At 37.5% G+C, this 17539-nt stretch overlaps 1 protein-coding gene across 2 annotated transcripts; it reads left to right on the top strand.

Moving 5' to 3' along the window:
* The first annotated feature begins 1062 nt into the window (after positions 1-1062).
* On the top strand, positions 1063-3060 carry ptrhd1 (peptidyl-tRNA hydrolase domain containing 1). Of its 2 annotated transcripts, XM_042389806.1 has the most exons (3): positions 1063-1344; positions 2701-2900; positions 2931-3060. In XM_042389806.1, the coding sequence occupies exons 1-2, from the start codon at positions 1132-1134 to the stop codon at positions 2869-2871; spliced, it is 384 nt and encodes a 127-aa protein (XP_042245740.1). In that variant the 5' UTR covers positions 1063-1131; the 3' UTR covers positions 2872-2900; positions 2931-3060. The 2 variants fall into 2 exon arrangements, with proteins under 2 accessions (XP_042245740.1, XP_042245739.1); XM_042389805.1 differs by having other exon boundaries at positions 1067-1344; positions 2701-3060.
* Positions 3061-17539: the final 14479 nt, after the last annotated feature.

Below are 17539 nucleotides of genomic sequence, written 5' to 3' on the forward strand. Positions count from 1 at the left end.
GTAGGTATGAAATGTTAGGATGTGAAACAAGAAGCTAAGGAGGACGAATCAGTCAGGAAGCATGCTGAGTCTTGATTTTGTGAGGATCAGGTGAAGTTTTTGGCCTTTTTGGTAATTAACTGTACTGCTGGAGGAGACAGAAAATGTGAGAAAATTGACATAGGCAGTCAGGAGATTTCTAGGTGTTGTGGGAGTTTGTGGAGAAGATGTGCAGCAGCTGTTGAGAGAAGCTTTTAATTTCTCTCAAACACCTGAAAGATAGAGAAGTTATAGCTAGCGGTGAAAGAAGTATTCAGATCCTTTACTTAAGTAAAAGAACCAGTACAGCGATGTAAAAATGTGTCATTAGAAGTAAAAGTGCTGCTTGAAAAACCCTACTTAAGTAAAAGTACATGAGTATTAGCAGCAAAATGTACCAATTAATAGTGTCATATTTATCATATGCATATGTACAATACACGTTAATTGAATATTAAAACTGATTAACTGATGTGCATATGTAAGCAGCATTTTAATCTTTGCAAGATGGAGCTTAACACTGTATACTGTTGAGTTCTCTAATTATAATAATGCATATATAACAAACCGATCATATGTTTTTTATATGAAATATTCATCTGACTGTCAAATAAATGTAGTGGAGTAGAAAGCACAATATTTCCCTCTGACGTGGTGGAGTGGAAGTATAAAGTAGCATCACATGGAAATACTCAAGTTAAGTACAAATACCTAAAAATTGTACTTAATTACAGTACTTGTGTAAATGTACTTAGTTACTTTCCATCACAGTGGGAAGGGGTGATCATTACTTTACTAAATCAGCGGATATTTTAGTTTTAATCCACTAGGTGGCGGGATGCGCCATAAAGTTGTGATCCGCCAGTAAACCGAGGGAAGAAGAATCTGACCCGGAAGCGGTAGTTTTTTCATTGGATAGCGAAGCCATGACCCGCCCTACTCTGCCTCTGATTGGCTTGCCCTGATATTGTTATCGGAACCTAACCAATCCAACCAACGCAGTTCACGACTTCTAGCCAATCAGAGGCAGAGTAGGGCGGGTCATGACTTCGCCATCCTAGGAGGAAAAAAAAAGCCGTCCCGGAAGGTAAATAAACCCTTACTCAGCTAAACATGGCCGCCTCTGGAGCCGCCGGCTCTCCTGGTCGGTTAGTCCAGTATGTCGTTGTCCGATCGGATCTGGTTCACAAGCTGTCCTGGCCCCTGGGAGCCGTGATAACTCAGGCTTGTCACGCTGCTACCGCCGCCATCCACCTGCACTACGGAGAGCCGGACACCCAGCAGTACCTGACCGAGCTGGACTCCATGCATAAAGTAGTGCTGGCGGTAAGACACACACGTCACGCCAAACTACAGTCAAAATTCAGTCAATTTAAGGCTGCTATGATTCTCAGCACATGCTTAGCTCATGCCCTAAAAAGATTATTATTCTATTACATACAAATTACAAAGTGTTGTAGTGACTCATATAATTGGACAACACATAATTTCAATGAAGTATAATTTTGGCACCAGTTGTTTGTTAGCTGACTCGTTGCGAGAAGCAAAGGTGAGGCTATTTTTTTTTTTAAGTTCTCGATTTTACTGAAAATGTTTCTTCTGATGTGTAAAATTATCGCCGAATTGAAAAGTGACTCCTTAAGATTATAATAAGGCTTCGACTTATTTTCTAGCTGGTGTTAATTTGTACTGAAAAGGTAGAAAACTTTAAATTAACAAAATATTGAATGGAGTATGACAGGTATTTTTCTCTACACAATAACTGTGATTATAAGGGCAACGATTTTAAACTTGAGAAGTCTGTGTCTGGAGTTCATGTAGTTTTTAATTATTGTAATCTTTTAGGGTTGACCCTTGCCATATTGTACATAGATGACTCTTTTAGGATGGAAAATTGACTTTAATTAGAATATTAAGAGTAAATCTTACACATTTTTTTCACTCTCACCACTGCATGCAGTTTGAACAGGTTTACAGTTATAAACTCATATAAATAACCGATCTCTATATCGATGGCCGAAGAGCAAAACCTCCTATCTGAAAAATGCACTTTTTTGAGAAAACTAAAAAAAAAAAACTTGTTTTCTTCCAGAATGCTGTTTGTTAAGGATATACAGTACATAATATATTATGTGTTAACAATACCGACTAGGTATTAGAGCCTTGCAAAGTGCAGATAGAAGGTTTTTTTTCTCCACTTTTCCTGGATCATTTTGCAGATAGGTGCATTTGCACTTTGTGCAATTTGGAAAAGGTTCTACATAACTATGCTCTACATTAAGTTAATAATTAAAATTAAATTAAAAATAAAATTAAGTTTGTTTTCAGGTAAAAAAGATGGGCCAGTGTTGTAAATGTAATAGTTACTACATCGTAGTATACTAGGCTCAGAATTCAGCTCGGCCTGCTGATGCTGATAGGAGGTTTTCGTCAGGTGACTTTTCTGTCAATACGGAAGCGGGATTATCTTGATTATCTTGATTATCTTGATTATCTTGCAGACAGACTGAAGATGAGCAGCTTTCCTTGTTCTCATCATCCAAAGTGAAATCCGCCAATCAGAACACTCTGCAGATAGGAGGTTTTACACTTTGACCATCGATATGTTTTAATTAAGAAGCCTGTGACACATAAATGCATTAAAATCCTGGCTTAAGTGTGTGTATATTGTTTTTCCTCAAGGCTCCAGATGAGGCCGCCCTGTCCGGCCTATCAGACAATCTGACACAGGCCGGCGTGTCACACAAGCTTTGGATCGAACAGCCGGAGAACATCCCCACCTGCTTGGCTCTGAGGCCGTACCCCAAAGAGACTGTCCAGCCGCTGCTGCGCAAGTTCAAACTCTTCAAATAACGACGCCTGGAAAGACATCCATCGTCCACTTCTGCACCGCGGAGCGGCGAGGAAGCCACAGAAGACTCCTCGGTATCTCATTTCATCCACAAAAGGAGATGATGTGAAAGTTGTGCTCCGACTGTAAAGCAACACAACAACAGTGTCAATGAATCCAATCAGCTGAAAAGATTAAAGTCAGAAAAAATATGGTGTTTTTTTTCTGGAGTAATTTGTTCAGGTGGTAGAAAAAACAAACAAAAAATGCAGTTTGTTTTGTGTTTATGATACACGTACACTGTATATACAAACATTCATTTTGCAACATGTTAGTGCAGCAGTTGTATCATAATACATACTGTACTTTTCAGTTTTTATATGAACAGAATTGGACCGTCTGTCCTGGATGGTAACAACCACAAAAAGTTCACTATTTTCACTTCAGTGTTAACATGTAACGCAGCATAAAAACGTGCCGTCATGTAGCTGCAAAGGTTACAGTGAAGTTGAGGATGACAGTTTGTGTTATCCTGTTATGTTAAAACATGATTATCATCTGTTTTTGTGTGTCTCTGTTGTACTACAATCTTCAGATATAAGATCAAGTCTAAATCAAGTGGCTTTATAGTGCTCTCAGCTCAAGTTTGGTCACCAGGTCATGAACTGACAAGCAGCTTATCTGATGATATTTATGCCAAAAGGTCAAAAATACAGAAACTATTAATTGACGGAAGCTGTGTTAAGACAACTTGAGACATTATGAGTCACTGCAATTAATGAAAGTTTGTGTAATGCATCAGTCAGACTGAAATAAAGGACGCTGATAAAAGAAGCACATTGTTTATGAGTTCCACTCTTTAGATCGCAGCACATACTTGTAGTCACACTGTATGTGTTGTGTATTATATGTGTATGGAAATACTCGACCTTGAGGCTGGTGATGTTCCCGCAGCTTTATAATAGCGGGTTTTCACTCTGAACACAAGCATGTGGAAGGAAAAAAAAGAATCTGGACGGAAACAACGCTGTCTGATGCTTTATGTGTCTGGACAACATGGCAGCAGCATCATCATACATCATCTGGACAGTATATTCTGCTCCTGTCTCAACCAGAACAGCAGCTTCTCTTCCTGTAAGACTGAGATCATCTTCCACCAGAAGCATCAAGGTTTAATCCATCTTTATTTATTTAAAATGTCATTTATTCGATTCTTATTTTAACAGTGTTACAAAACAATGCACATATACACAGATACATCATAACAAATGATAGCAAACGAATGAAGAAAGAATTATTATTGACTGAAAGGTGTAACAAACAATACAAAACAATAGTCCCAAAACACAAAATCAAACGTGTTCATACCTCAGTTCTATATTTATTTATTGTTATTTCTGAACATCTTTTAATTCAAAGGGTAATAATAATAATAATAATAATAATAATAATAATAATAATAATAATAATAATAATAAAGTTTATTGATATAGCACCTTTCATATCATAAGACGCAGCTCAAAGTGCTTTACAAGAGAAACAATAGAAATCAATAACGACACAAGGAGCGAAATGTACAAATAAAAGGATAATAATAATAATAAAAACAAGTTGATAATGTAAAAACAATCTTAAGATATAAAAAAAAGCATAAATCAAGTATGAGAAATATAAAGTTTCTTCCAGAGTTTGATGCATAATAACAGAAAACTGCTTCACTTTACTTTTTGTTCAACACATTTTTTTAATTCTGTCACGGTTCTTCCATAAATTAAAAACCCTTTAACAGTTACACATTATGGAGGACTGAAACTGCCAAAATAAAATAAATAAATAAATAAATGAAATCATAAAGAAAGAAATGTAGAAATAAAATGCACAGTTATCAAATAAATGTGCAGGTTTATTTGAAAATAAATAAATATGCATAAAAATATATTTTTTTTAAAATACAATTTTTTTTTTTACCAACATTCTTTTTATTCTTTTCACAGCATAACAAAGAAATATCAAGTAATACAATTACATACATTGAACGAACATGGTCAGGTCTTGGTTGGGGGTCAGGATCATGCTTTATAGTCCTTTACCTTGTGTAAAAAAAGAAGAAAAAAATAAATATATTTCTATAATATTATTTACTGTTCACACGTCTCCAGGTTCTTCCATCACACTTGACAAGTCTGTTCTTGATACGTAGTGAATGAAAATGATGTTGTTGATGTTTTATGGAACAGGTAAAGTTATGGATCGCTCAGACAACCACCTGCTTATACTTGGTCTCCTGGTGTTTTTCCATGAGAGAGTTATTTACTCTTTTTGCCATTAACACACTTAAGTCTACAAATATCCGTTGATTCTTTTTAAGTTTCAAATTATCCGGATGTAAACCTGATATAAACAGCTGTGGAATTAAGGGTACTTGAATCTGTAAAATATTTTGAGTACATTGTTTCACTTCTTACCAGAATTTTTGTATTTCTGTACAATAAATAAATACAATTTATTTATTTATTTGACAAATTACTTATTTTCCGTATTCAGTTATTTTCACATTTATTTATGAAAATAACTGGCTTATATTCAGGCATCTATTCTTTATATTTGTTTTTTTAAACATACATATTCCTCTGAGTCCATATTGACTCTCTGATATTAAAGGAAGCGAGTTAGTTTTTTTGTATATTTGTGCAGTTTTAAAGCAGATCACTGAATCTTAAAGCATGAGAGTTAATAAAGAGTGAATTGTTTGGTTCCTAATAATCTGATGTAGGATTCTTACGGCTCTCTTCTGTAGGATTTGTGTTATATGTTTCCTCAAACCTCCACACAGTCAGTATATATAGTGAGATCTGGCTCAAGATATCTTTAGTTTTATATAATAATGCAATGGATTTCGACATACTGGACGACTTCTCTCCTGGCAGCTCGAAGCGAATGATACAAACCCCCAACTCGCTAATAACGCAGCATTCCTCGTTACACTTGCCTCAATTAAAACTGCTTTTAATGTTCGTGTGTGCACATTCGTCAGGCGAGCAGCAGAAACGCTCGGCTTGTAAACGTCGTACGAGAACGCCCTCCTCGGCTGTCTGCTGGAGAACAAACCTCATCGTACATACAGTAGTTTGTCTGTTCTTCACTGTTGGCCTGGAAACAGCAGCTGTGACTTTATTGTTATTATTCATGCAAAGAAAAAAAACCCCAAATGTTCTGTAATAGATCAGCTTGACTGGAAGCTCAGGTTTAAAGTTGCTGTTTCATCAACTTTGAATAGTGAGTTAAAAAATCTACCTATTACTGTACATTTCAATAAATTACTAGTATGAGAAACTGCATCGTCACCGTCGTTCAGCTGAGTTTCACGGCTGAATTTGACATTTCACCTCATTTTCTGTAAAATAAACAGTTAATGCAACTGTGACTGTGTGTGTTGTTGTTATACTCATGTTTGCAAAAACTTTGTAAAGTGTCTGTATATTAAAGTATTAAAATAAAAGATATAGTCCTGCTCATCCGCCGTCTTCGTATAATCCAGCAGTTCGTCGTTTGTTTTGTTGTTGCTTCCATTTTTCTGTGTAAAAAGGATTTTAAAAAAAAAGAAATATAATTAAAATACAAAGTCCTGCTTAGAATTCAGAGCAAATTAAGTATATGGAAACAATTCAGGCGATGTTTTGGCCTTCGGAGCCTCTCTTTCCTTGCTCCACTAGCAGCAAATCCATTATTCCACCCTTTAATAGACGGAGTATTTTCTTCCTGGCATAACATTTTCTCATCTTTCCAACAACCTCAGAGAAGTTTAATCTTCCTAAACATCTTTTTTTTTTAGGTATTTACAGGTTCATAACTTAATTTACCAGCAGCTACTGGTGTTGACCCCCTTTTGACCCCTCACTATTAAGGGGCATAATCTCTCTGTTTTGTGTTGTCTCATCCATTCACTAAATCCTATCTCGCTGCACAATATTAAAAACACTACGGGAGGATGATTTACATTTTGAAATTGAAGCTGATGTATGAGATGAGTGTTTGCAGCAGGTTCACTCCTGCATCTCTGCCAGGCACGGCTCGCTACGGTAAGGTTCTTCACCGCTAATCACTTAACTAAGGTTAGGCTGTCAAGAATGTATGAGGATGATGATCCTTCCTGCCATAGATGTCGTAAGTCTCTAGTTATATATATACATATACACACACACACACACACACATATATATACATATATATATATATATATATATATATATATATATATATATATATATATATATATATACATGTTTTGGATATACCCCTCTCTGCATAACTTTTAGTTGGAAATATTCAACACATTCTAACAAACTATCTCTGTCAAACCATCTGCAATCGCTGATCTTATTCAGTCATGCTGCAATGTCAAATTATAGGAAGAACTTTATAGCTTTTGTGAATATTTTTGGCTGGATGCCTGGTTCTTGTCAAGTGGAAATCCCCCACTCCACCTGCCCATCACTCTTGGATTAGAGGTATCTTCTACTTTGCTAATATAAAAAAAAAATAAGAAAAAGGTGCACACTGAGAGGATCGTCCACTAGTTTTAAGAAGACATGGGAACCATTTTTTTTTGCATATGCTGATAAATTAACCTTTACAACCATCTCTCAGATCATTCTCAGTATCCCTACCTCATTTATTCACATGATTCACTGTGTTGTGTACTCCACATACGTATATGTGTACATTCTTTTACATTCACCATGTCACTACATAATGTCTTAGTTCTCATTAGTGAAAAAATCTGTTTGTTTTGCATGTTTTTTTTTTTCTCTCATCTTTTTAGTCTTGCTTTGTTTACTTTCTCGTACAGGTGTTCTGTTCCTTTTCCTTATCTGATCTGCTGTTTTGTAATTACTTAAAGCCTCATGTAGCGACTACTTTTCAAAAAAGGCCGCTAAGAGACTTAGTAGGCTCCTATATGTGACACAAAACCATCCCGGAGTCCAGATGACGTCTGACAAGCAGCTGTTGCACAAAAAATATACAAAAAATGCAATCTGACTGTGAAAATAAAGTGATGAACAGACGATGGTGATGATAGTAATGATGGTGACGATGGTAACGGTCAACAGAGAATATCAGAGCTCTACCAACTCCCTTTGTCCAAAAACTCCCGCCACCACCTAAGTGAACAGGTTAAATAATAGGAAACCACACCCATGTGTCAAGCAACGTAAGTGACGCAATACGTGATGCCCACGTCAATACATAAACAGAAATAACAACATATTTTGGCTCCTACACCTCATTTGAAACTTGGCATATTACTGTTATCTGTCATCTGTCTGGAAACCTAAAAAATAAAGATTTGGGAGGAAAAAAAACAATTCATAGCAAACAGATATGGAAAGATTAGACAGAACTACATGTATGTGTGTAAATGTGATGGTATATACTGTACACTGTACATATACATTCATTTACATGATAAATATAGTACATGTACTTCACTTTGGGTCAAACTCAGCTTCACAGTACTGTAAGTCATTGACCTACCTGCTGTTATACTGTATAGTTGCCCTGAACTATTATATCCTCATGTTTCATACAGATCATTGATATCAGCAGATGATAAATCTGAAGGAAATTTACAAAATTGCAGAATTCGTCAATCTGTGTATAACATTTCATCTGGAACACACAGTACTTGTTATTGATACTTCAGCAATGAATGCTAGGTGTAAGCAAAAAAATGATGACTTAAATATGTGGTAACAGTGACTCATTTTTGGTTTAACTCCCCCAGTAAACGGATCTTCCAGTGTTCCATAAAACTATGGCTGTAACTAATGGTTATTTTAATTACTGATCAATCATTTTGTCTATAAAATAGTGAAAAATACCCTTCACAATTTTCCAGAGCAGCAAATTTTGGGCTATAAGCCTGAGTCACAGAAGCCTTTGACAACATCTCTCCGCATTAAAATATGCTTTAGAGAATATTTAAACTAAAAACTGTAAGAAAAAATATACCAACTGTAGCTTTGAAGTCAGACAAAGTGACTTGGCTGGATAATAGTAAATGCTTGAATAAAGTGTAACGAACGCATCAAACTAATTTCATAATGACAGTTACACAGCTATATCTATCTTAAAGGTATTCTGTGGAGTTTTTGACCACTAGTTGCACTACTTAGCAATGTTTTTATTAGGTCCCTGTTTTGTTTGTATCGTGCATAGACTGTAAAAAACATGGACGTAGCCGCAGTTGGTTTGCGGACTCCTGTTTTGAAGCCTCAAGTTTGCATTTTGACTGTCGCCATCTTTGATTTTTGAAGCCAAAAGTGACCATATTTGGACGAGAGTCTGGAGCTGACCCTAACGCTAGCTGCTAGCTTGGTTAGCAGGGTGCATTTACAGTCTATGGTTAACTGTGATAATGCTAATGCTAATTTTTGCTAGCGAAACACAGGGCTAAAACCATTAAAACAAAATGTGCTTACCAGAAAAACTGAACATCCGACTCCTTAGAGGATCTTTTATCACAAACAAATACTGAACAAGACTTTTTTAGGCGAGCAAAATGTTACAATTAACTTTCATGAACTGAAAACACACTGAAATAGCAGCAGCTACACCTAAACTCTGTGAATCTGGGGTTACGCTGCAGTTACGTTACCTAACCAATGTTGTCGCCTTGGTAGTGACTTGTTAATCACAACGTAGTCCTAAAGCGTGCCCTACTTTATAGGGATGTGCAGAAGGCCAGGTATTTGTATTTGTATCTGTATTTGTTGAGGCAGCAAAATTATTTGTATCTGTATTTGTATTCGAATAAAGAAAAATCCTGTTTTTGTTTTTATTAGGCTTTTAATTTTAGAAAATTAAAGTGTTATGATAAGTGTTCATGAAGCGTGTGTCAGTAGTTCAGCTTTATCTCTGGGGAACACCCCCAACTCCGAGAGTAATGTCCAAATTAGGAAATGTGCGTCATGTAGCGGGTGGATGTGACTCCCCTCATTGAGACCTGCTGACAGACGTACCAGCGGAGCAGAGGACAGAGACTGAGATAGTGATGTGACCGACCTGCGTGCTGGTATTTGACTTGTTTTTTTGTTTTGTTTTTTACCGAGAACAAATAATTTTTAAAATATTTGTATGAAACAAATATTCGTAAAAACCCCACTATTTGTGCTTTGCTGAATAACGTATTTGTATTCGGGCACACCCCTACTGCTTTATCATCTATTTTACTCTAGATGGGGCCATAATTTACTAAATGAACATCATGCTGTATTGAAGAACACCTGAAACTAGCGATTGAGACCATAAACTCATTAGTGAACTGTTTATTGAGGTAATAAATCAAGTGAGAAGTAGGGTCATTTTCTCATAGACTTCCATACAATCAGATTTCTTTATGCAGTCAGTGGAGTCGCCCCCTGGTGGCCATCAGAGAGAATGGAGGTTTAAGTCACTTTCACATTGGCTTCACTTTTCAGACCAAGAGCTACACGCTTGCTATCATGCACAAGCACACTGGCGTCATAATACACAGTCTGATCACCAGCTTCATGTTATTCCACCGATCGAGGTTACTGATCATAAGTTTGTTTATAAGAAATCTCCAAATGGCATCTTTAAGTTTGCTAACGTTAGCCAACATAAGCCACTGATCAGACCACGTTTATAGTTGGTTTGGTATTATTGGTTTATTGTTTATGAATTCAACTTCTTTTCTGTTTGAATTCATACTTTCAAAAGTTTCATAGTCTTGCTTTAATGTCACTAATAAACAAAGGTGGTTCATCTTTGACAGCATGTATTTCTGTCTGTGAGGAGAATGACAGCAGGTTTCTGTCTTCACTGTATGGTTGAATAAGGGGATTATAGTAAGTCATTTGTCTAAACAATTAATTTCACTTCCTCTTAAATGTTTCGGGCTGATCCTTTAAAATATTGTTTCTCTGAAAAGAAAAACATTAAGGCTTAACAATAGCTATTTCGGGGTGTCACTTTCCTTGACTGACAGGTACAGTATCTCAGCCGTGATATATGAAAATGTCTGTGAATGAAGCCAACTGGAAGCACAGTGGCAGCCAATTAATTGTAATTTACATACTGTGAATAAGCCTGCAGTTGTTCACGTTGTAAATTTGGGCAGTTACCTAAATGTTATTTAAAATCTGACTGCATGCCATGTGTGATTCATCTTCAGATTCCACTACCCTCCTGAGGTGCTTACCAACAATTATTCAATTTGAAAAAAAAAGAAAACCATAAAACTCAAACGAACAATAATAAATCCATTCCAACAGTCAGTATTTCCATGTTTCCAAATGCCTGCTTTCATGAGTCATTACCTTGAAGTAAGACTACAAGCTTTAAAGGAATGTAAGTAACCAATCAACGTATTACACACAATATAATTACTTCTCAGAGTATTTCCCAGAATATCTCCTGAAGACATGCACATACACACGCTACTCTCAATGTGTAATTTCAGAAGAATATCCAGAGTGAAACATACATGAGAAGCAGCCCTGCAGTAAAGGTTTGATGACACTTATGATTATATAGGATTAGAGTTGATAGACTGCAGCGGCTTGGGAGCTATACGAACAACATTTTTACCTCGGCTTTCATCAAAATAGCTGCATACGTCTATAAGGAAAGTATGAGAACAGTAAAGAGAAGGAGAGGTGCTGTTTACGAGGTCTATACTATATATATATATAGAGCAAAGTCCAGTTAAGTCTTGAAAACATTGTTTCATACGAGGAGGAGCATTAAAGCTGCAGTAATCAGTGAAATTTGTAATACGAGCCCAAAGAAAACTCTCCAGTTCTCCTCATCTATATGGAGCATTTTAGCATCTTTCAGCCCATTGTTTTGTTTTGTTTTTTTACAGACTACAACTTTACTGCTTTGGTTCTGTCTCACCACTCTCACTATTTTGAATATATGAAAATATATTCTGCAAGTTGTACCTGCCAAATGCCATTAAGCTCAATTTATGGTCGCTCAGAACTGGTTCTTACGACGTGCTGTCAGACCACGTCAGAAATCAAATGTTTTTTTTATAGTTGTTCCGAACGGCTTCGCTTCAAAGGCGGAGTGAAAAGCCGACCGTCACGGAGAGGGGAAGGGGACGAGGAGACGTAATATCATTTACATACGGGGATAATGGCACATATTTTAAGAGTGTTGCACTCGGCCGTTCATATAAAAAGTGACATAAATAGTTGTGTCGTGAACGGAAAAGGGGAGCAAGAGAGAGACAAGTTGAAACCTTCACGACTCTCTCACCTCCGCATAGCTGGTCAAACGCTGCGGAAAGTGGGTGGGAATGTTGGCTTGTCCGTTTCCGAAAGGTATGCACAGAGTCTTTACTGTACAGTATGTCTATCACAGTGAATTATGTTTTATCATGAATGACATGTTTCATACACATCATTGCTAAGGATTTCTTTATTGACAATAATCCTCTCAAAAACCACCATACTCCCTCAATTCAATCTTGTAACTACAGCATGTTATCCAATAGGGATGTGCAGAGAGCCCAGTATTTGTATTTGTATTTGTTGAGGCAGCAAAATTATCTGTATCTGTATTTGTATTTGAATAAAAGTGGAAAGAGGCTTAAAAATCCTAAAATAAACTACCTTATGAAGGAGGTCCCCACACCGGGTCTTGAACTGGAGTCTCCCAGATCATAGACGACTGCGCTGATTACTGAACTAAAACTTTACTCATCACCTCTTTGCAGACAGACCTCTACCTGTTTATACACCCATAACACAATGTAATGTGTAGGGAGGAACTTGAAAGGTGATTCTTGCTTTGCACTTTTCATTTGTTGCCTATTTTTTACAACCTAACTTTGTGGAAAGGAGAAGAGGAACAACAGGTTATGGAGAGTCCCTTGGGAGCACTTTGCTTGTGTCAGTAGCTCAGCATTATCTCTGGGGAAAACCCCTGACAAATAATTTTTTAAATATTTGTATGAAACAAATATTCGTATAAAACTCACTATTTGTGCTTTGCCGAATAATGTATTTGTATTTGGGCACACCCCTACTATCCGATATCTAAAGTAGAGCTGCAACAACACGTTGATTAACCGATTAGTCGATCGACAGAAAATTGTCAACTGTTATGATAATTGATTCTTTGGGATAATAATCGACAGATTAATCAATAATGAAAATAATTAGTTGCTGCCCCATATTTGAGCCAGAATGCATCTCCAGGCTGAACGTTGGGGGAAGATGCACAGAGGTCACTCATGGACGTTTGTGTTTGCTGTCTCTTTAATATTTCTATATTTCTGTATTTTTCTATGAACATTTCTTTTTGTCTCTGTTTCAGACCGCCCTCCTGACAGGAGTTGAATCAAACAATCAACTTGCTTGACACGCAGCTCAATACGACATGTTGTTGAGATTTCAAAGGTGCGTACATTGGCTCCTATGTGAGCCTCTGCGACCTATGGTTACCCACAACACCCTTCTCTGTGTAGGTTCCTAGAGGTCTTCAGAGAAGCATAATTCCAGCTTTAACCTCATATATCCCATATGTACATGCACTTTGAACTATACAGGTACTATGCACCTCCTCCACTCAAAAATCTGTTTTTCTTCTTGTTCCTACAGTTGGATGTTTGAGCTTCACTGTGCAGAATGATGCATGTGCAGAGTTTGACACTGGAAGGCTCTTTTCATAAGTTTCTCTGTGTTCACCTTAAATCTCAGTGGAGCCAATCGTAGTGCAGTATGCAACTTACACAAGTGTGATGTGGAAGCTTGAAGCCTCCGGTGCACAAACACTGAGTAGGAGACATCTTGTGTCCAGCAGTTAAACTTTTGAAATGAAAAATATTTGCATGTTCATAGATTCTGGATTTCCAATGAGGGAGAAGGAGAAGATGCCATTTTAAGGATTTTAAATGAGATAATTGAACTTTTTTTGTGGAAAAAACATATCAAATTATTAGTCAAAGCAGAGTATTTTTATGTGTCTTCAAACATGCCTGGAGGGGGTCTATAAAAGGAGTGTTGGTTGTCTGCTGTACATGTTTTGTTCTTACATGCAGCCGTTGTTTGACAATGAATGTTTCTTGTTCTCAGATCTCTCTGGTTAAATAAAGTTATAAAAATGTCCAATGTCATTTAAAGGACAGCTTCACAGTTTTGATGAACAGTGAAAGAGGTTTTCCTCGCTGTAATCATTCCTCCTGTTCATACTGGATATTAAAAGATCCTTCAAATGTGCTTTCAATGGAAGTGATGGAGGCCAAAATCCACAGTGTGTCCACACAGTCATTTAAAAGTCTGTGTGAAGCTTATATTCAGCTTCAGCAGTCTGAGTTAGTCATATCAAGTGGATATCTGACACATTTACAGTCTTTTTACCATCAAATTTCCTCTTTGTGTTTCCTCGGACAGTGTTTCCCTGTTGAGCTGCAGGTGGAAGTAAAGTAACAAAAAGAGGAACTTTGGCACTAAAAAGACTGTAACGTTGAAAGATATCTACTTGATTTGACTCATTTGGACGCTGAAGCTTCATATTAGCTTCAGATAAACTTTTAAATACATTTTTGTCCTCCATCACTTCCATTGTAAGTACATTATGAAGGGATCTTCTAATTGTCAGTATGAACAAGAGGAATGATTACAGTAAGAAAAACATGTTTAATGTTCATTTGGGCTCCTGACTGTTGGTTTAAGACACACTTGAAAAATTGTGAACCCGCCCTTTAAGTTCCTAACTACCTAATGTTGGTCATAAACATACACTGTACTGTACTGTTATGAATTATGTATCTACAGTGCATCAGATAGTAAAGATTCTGTACATCACCAACACACACACACACACACACACACACGTATACAACAAGTTTACAGCAACTTGTGTCTACTTGCTAAATACGGGTTGTAATAAAAGAAAAAGAAATAGTTAAATAACTTATACGTTTTAACAACAGTAAAAATTCCTCATACTAACTCTGAACTGGTGAAGACTGGTTTCAGGTGTTATGCTCATTACTACTGGAATGAACTGCAAAACAGCTTAGAGACACTTGTTCCTTTGAGGGACTTTAAAGTTTTACTAGCTGCTTTTCTTCAGAATGTTTGTGATTGTTTTAAGCAGTGAGTCCGAGTGTGTGATGATTGTTTTGTGATCCTCTGTGTCTGTTCTCAGGTCTCTCTTGCAAAAAGATTTCCTGAATAAATAAAGCTTAATAATAAGTAAACAGCTTTTTTTTGTTTCTGCATTCAGTTATAGAAGAAATTAATTGTTTTATAAGGACAAAGCTTTGAAAAGTTTGACTCAAGTTTATTATAAAATGTGGTCGAAAAAATGAGCAAATTAATCAAATAAAAGTGCGAGCAGAGATTCAGTAAATCCAAACAATACATTTTTTCCACAGTCACGTAAAAATGATGATCAGCAATGAATCGTGACAATTTACTCTCACAGTTGTTTTGTATCAGAATCATCTTTATTGGTTTACGCATACAAATAATTTGACTTTGGTTTAGCAGCTGTCGATGTGATTATTACCTCGCGTGGCAGCTGGATTTGCGAGATCACGAGATCACGGCTCTGTGTAACAAACCATCTGGCACATCAGGTTAATGTGTTTATACACAACACAACAATCTTCAGAAATATACACAGCGAATGACGATATACAGGTGAAACCGTTTCCGTGAACTCTAAACAGGATACAAATAGTGCAAAGAAGTGAAGAGTGCAAAGAGTACTGAGATAGAGATAAATCTTAAATGGTAAATAAAGGTGATATGTTACTTTATGTAGGTGTTGTAGGTGGTTATCAATCATCAATCAATCAAACTTTATTTATATAGCACCTTTCAAACAAATCAAATGCAATTCAAAGTGCTTTACAAGTGATTGATAAAATGTAGGATGTTAGAAATGGATTTAGAGACTAAAGCACACCAAAATAATTAAAAAGCACAAAAGTTAATTGAATAAGACAAGAATAAAAGCAATAAAAATAACATTAAAAATATGAAATACTACACAAAATAAATAGATTATAACAAAATGTATGTACGGTATATACAGCCAAGTATACAGTGATTAATGGTTGTAGTGATGCTAAGCTAGTGTAGATCATCAGTGATGTTTCCTGGGGTCATCGGGTGTTTCGGGTCTTTCAAACATCATCCGCCCTCGCCCAGGCGACCCAGCTGGGGTTGATCAGACCTCAGTTTCTGCAGCTGTTCCCCATGAATCCGCCCTCTTAATCCATAGCCACCTTGAGGCTCTCTCTGCAGCCTCTGTGTTATTCCAGATGGCTCTTCTGCTCTTTTCTCCTGTGATGCCAAGTGTAGCGTAGACCCTGCAGAACCTCTACAGGCAAGCACCTCGCTTTCCAGCCTTTGCTCATGGCAGTCCTCGACCAGGCTATTGTACGTCTCCCTTTACCTCTCAAAGGCCTCCTCCATGCACTCCTCTCATGGCACAGTGAGCTCCAAAATGACGTTGTGCTTCGTTGCCTCTGACACCAGCACAGCATCAGGTCTGAAGATGGTTCGGTTGTTGCCCCAAGTCCACCATCACTGCCAATCCTGTGCTGAATTGACAAGCCCTGGTACCGCCTTGGGTGTTCAGGGTTGGTTTCAGGGTTGGTTTTGCCCTCCAGCAGTCAGTGATGGCCCAGGAGATAGACTCTGCGATGGTCTTAAGCCACTGGTCATGCGGCCACCGATACCGGCTTTCACCCAAAGCATTTGGGCAGCAGCTCAGAATGTGCTCAAGGGATCCCGTCCTTTGGTAAAGAGGGCACTGTGGTGAGTGAACCATCCTCCAACGGTGCAGGTTGGATGGACTGGGGAGGACATCAAAGACTGCCTGGACTAAGATCTTGATCCGGTGTGGTTCCATCCAACAGAGGTCCGTCCAAGTGATCTTTCTTTCCTCCACTAGTTCCCATCTCTTCATGGCACCCTGTTGTCCCATTCCCACTGCTTTGCTTGACCTCTCCTCCTCGACCACTGTTCTTTCTCATCCTGGATGAGTTGCCGCCTTTCCTTTCCCAGAGCCTTGTCGTGGCTTTGACTTGGATAGGTTCCCAGGTCTGCTCTTCCCCTCGCCACTGTTCCAACCAGGAGTCCATGGCATAGCCGTGACTCTGCCTGTTCCACCACGCCCTCTGCCCTCTACTTCCTGCCGGTCTTCATTGCCACCTCTACCCGAGAGACTTTAGGGTCTGTTGACTCACGATATTGCAACACTTCCTTTACGTGCAAAACTTTGATCTCTGAAGTGAAGTGTGTGGCACATTTTGTCTTTTAAACTAAAATAAAACGGGTACGATGGGGGAAGACGCCCCCTTTAAGAACATTGTTAATTTACTGAAAAGACACAAGGTGTTTGAATGTGATTTCAGCGGGCACAGTATCATTATGCATGAGCCAACATAGTGTGTGGGGTAATATGTTGGTAGAGTATTAAATACAAAAAAATAAGCTAAAGGCCCCCCCCCAGTAATTTGGATTTTAGGCATTACAGACTTTGTAATTATCATAAGTCAGACTATCTCATCAAGAACATTTGCTTTTATTGATTTCTCTCTTAGATTGAGTAAAATAACATCTCTATAAAGGTTTATTTAACTTGGCAATTGTAATGAGGTTTAGCTTTAAAGGGTTAAGGCCCTAAACAAAGCTAAAT

The sequence above is a fragment of the Thunnus maccoyii genome, chromosome 17 (genome assembly GCF_910596095.1).
Source record: "Thunnus maccoyii chromosome 17, fThuMac1.1, whole genome shotgun sequence".
Lineage (NCBI taxonomy): Eukaryota > Metazoa > Chordata > Actinopteri > Scombriformes > Scombridae > Thunnus > Thunnus maccoyii.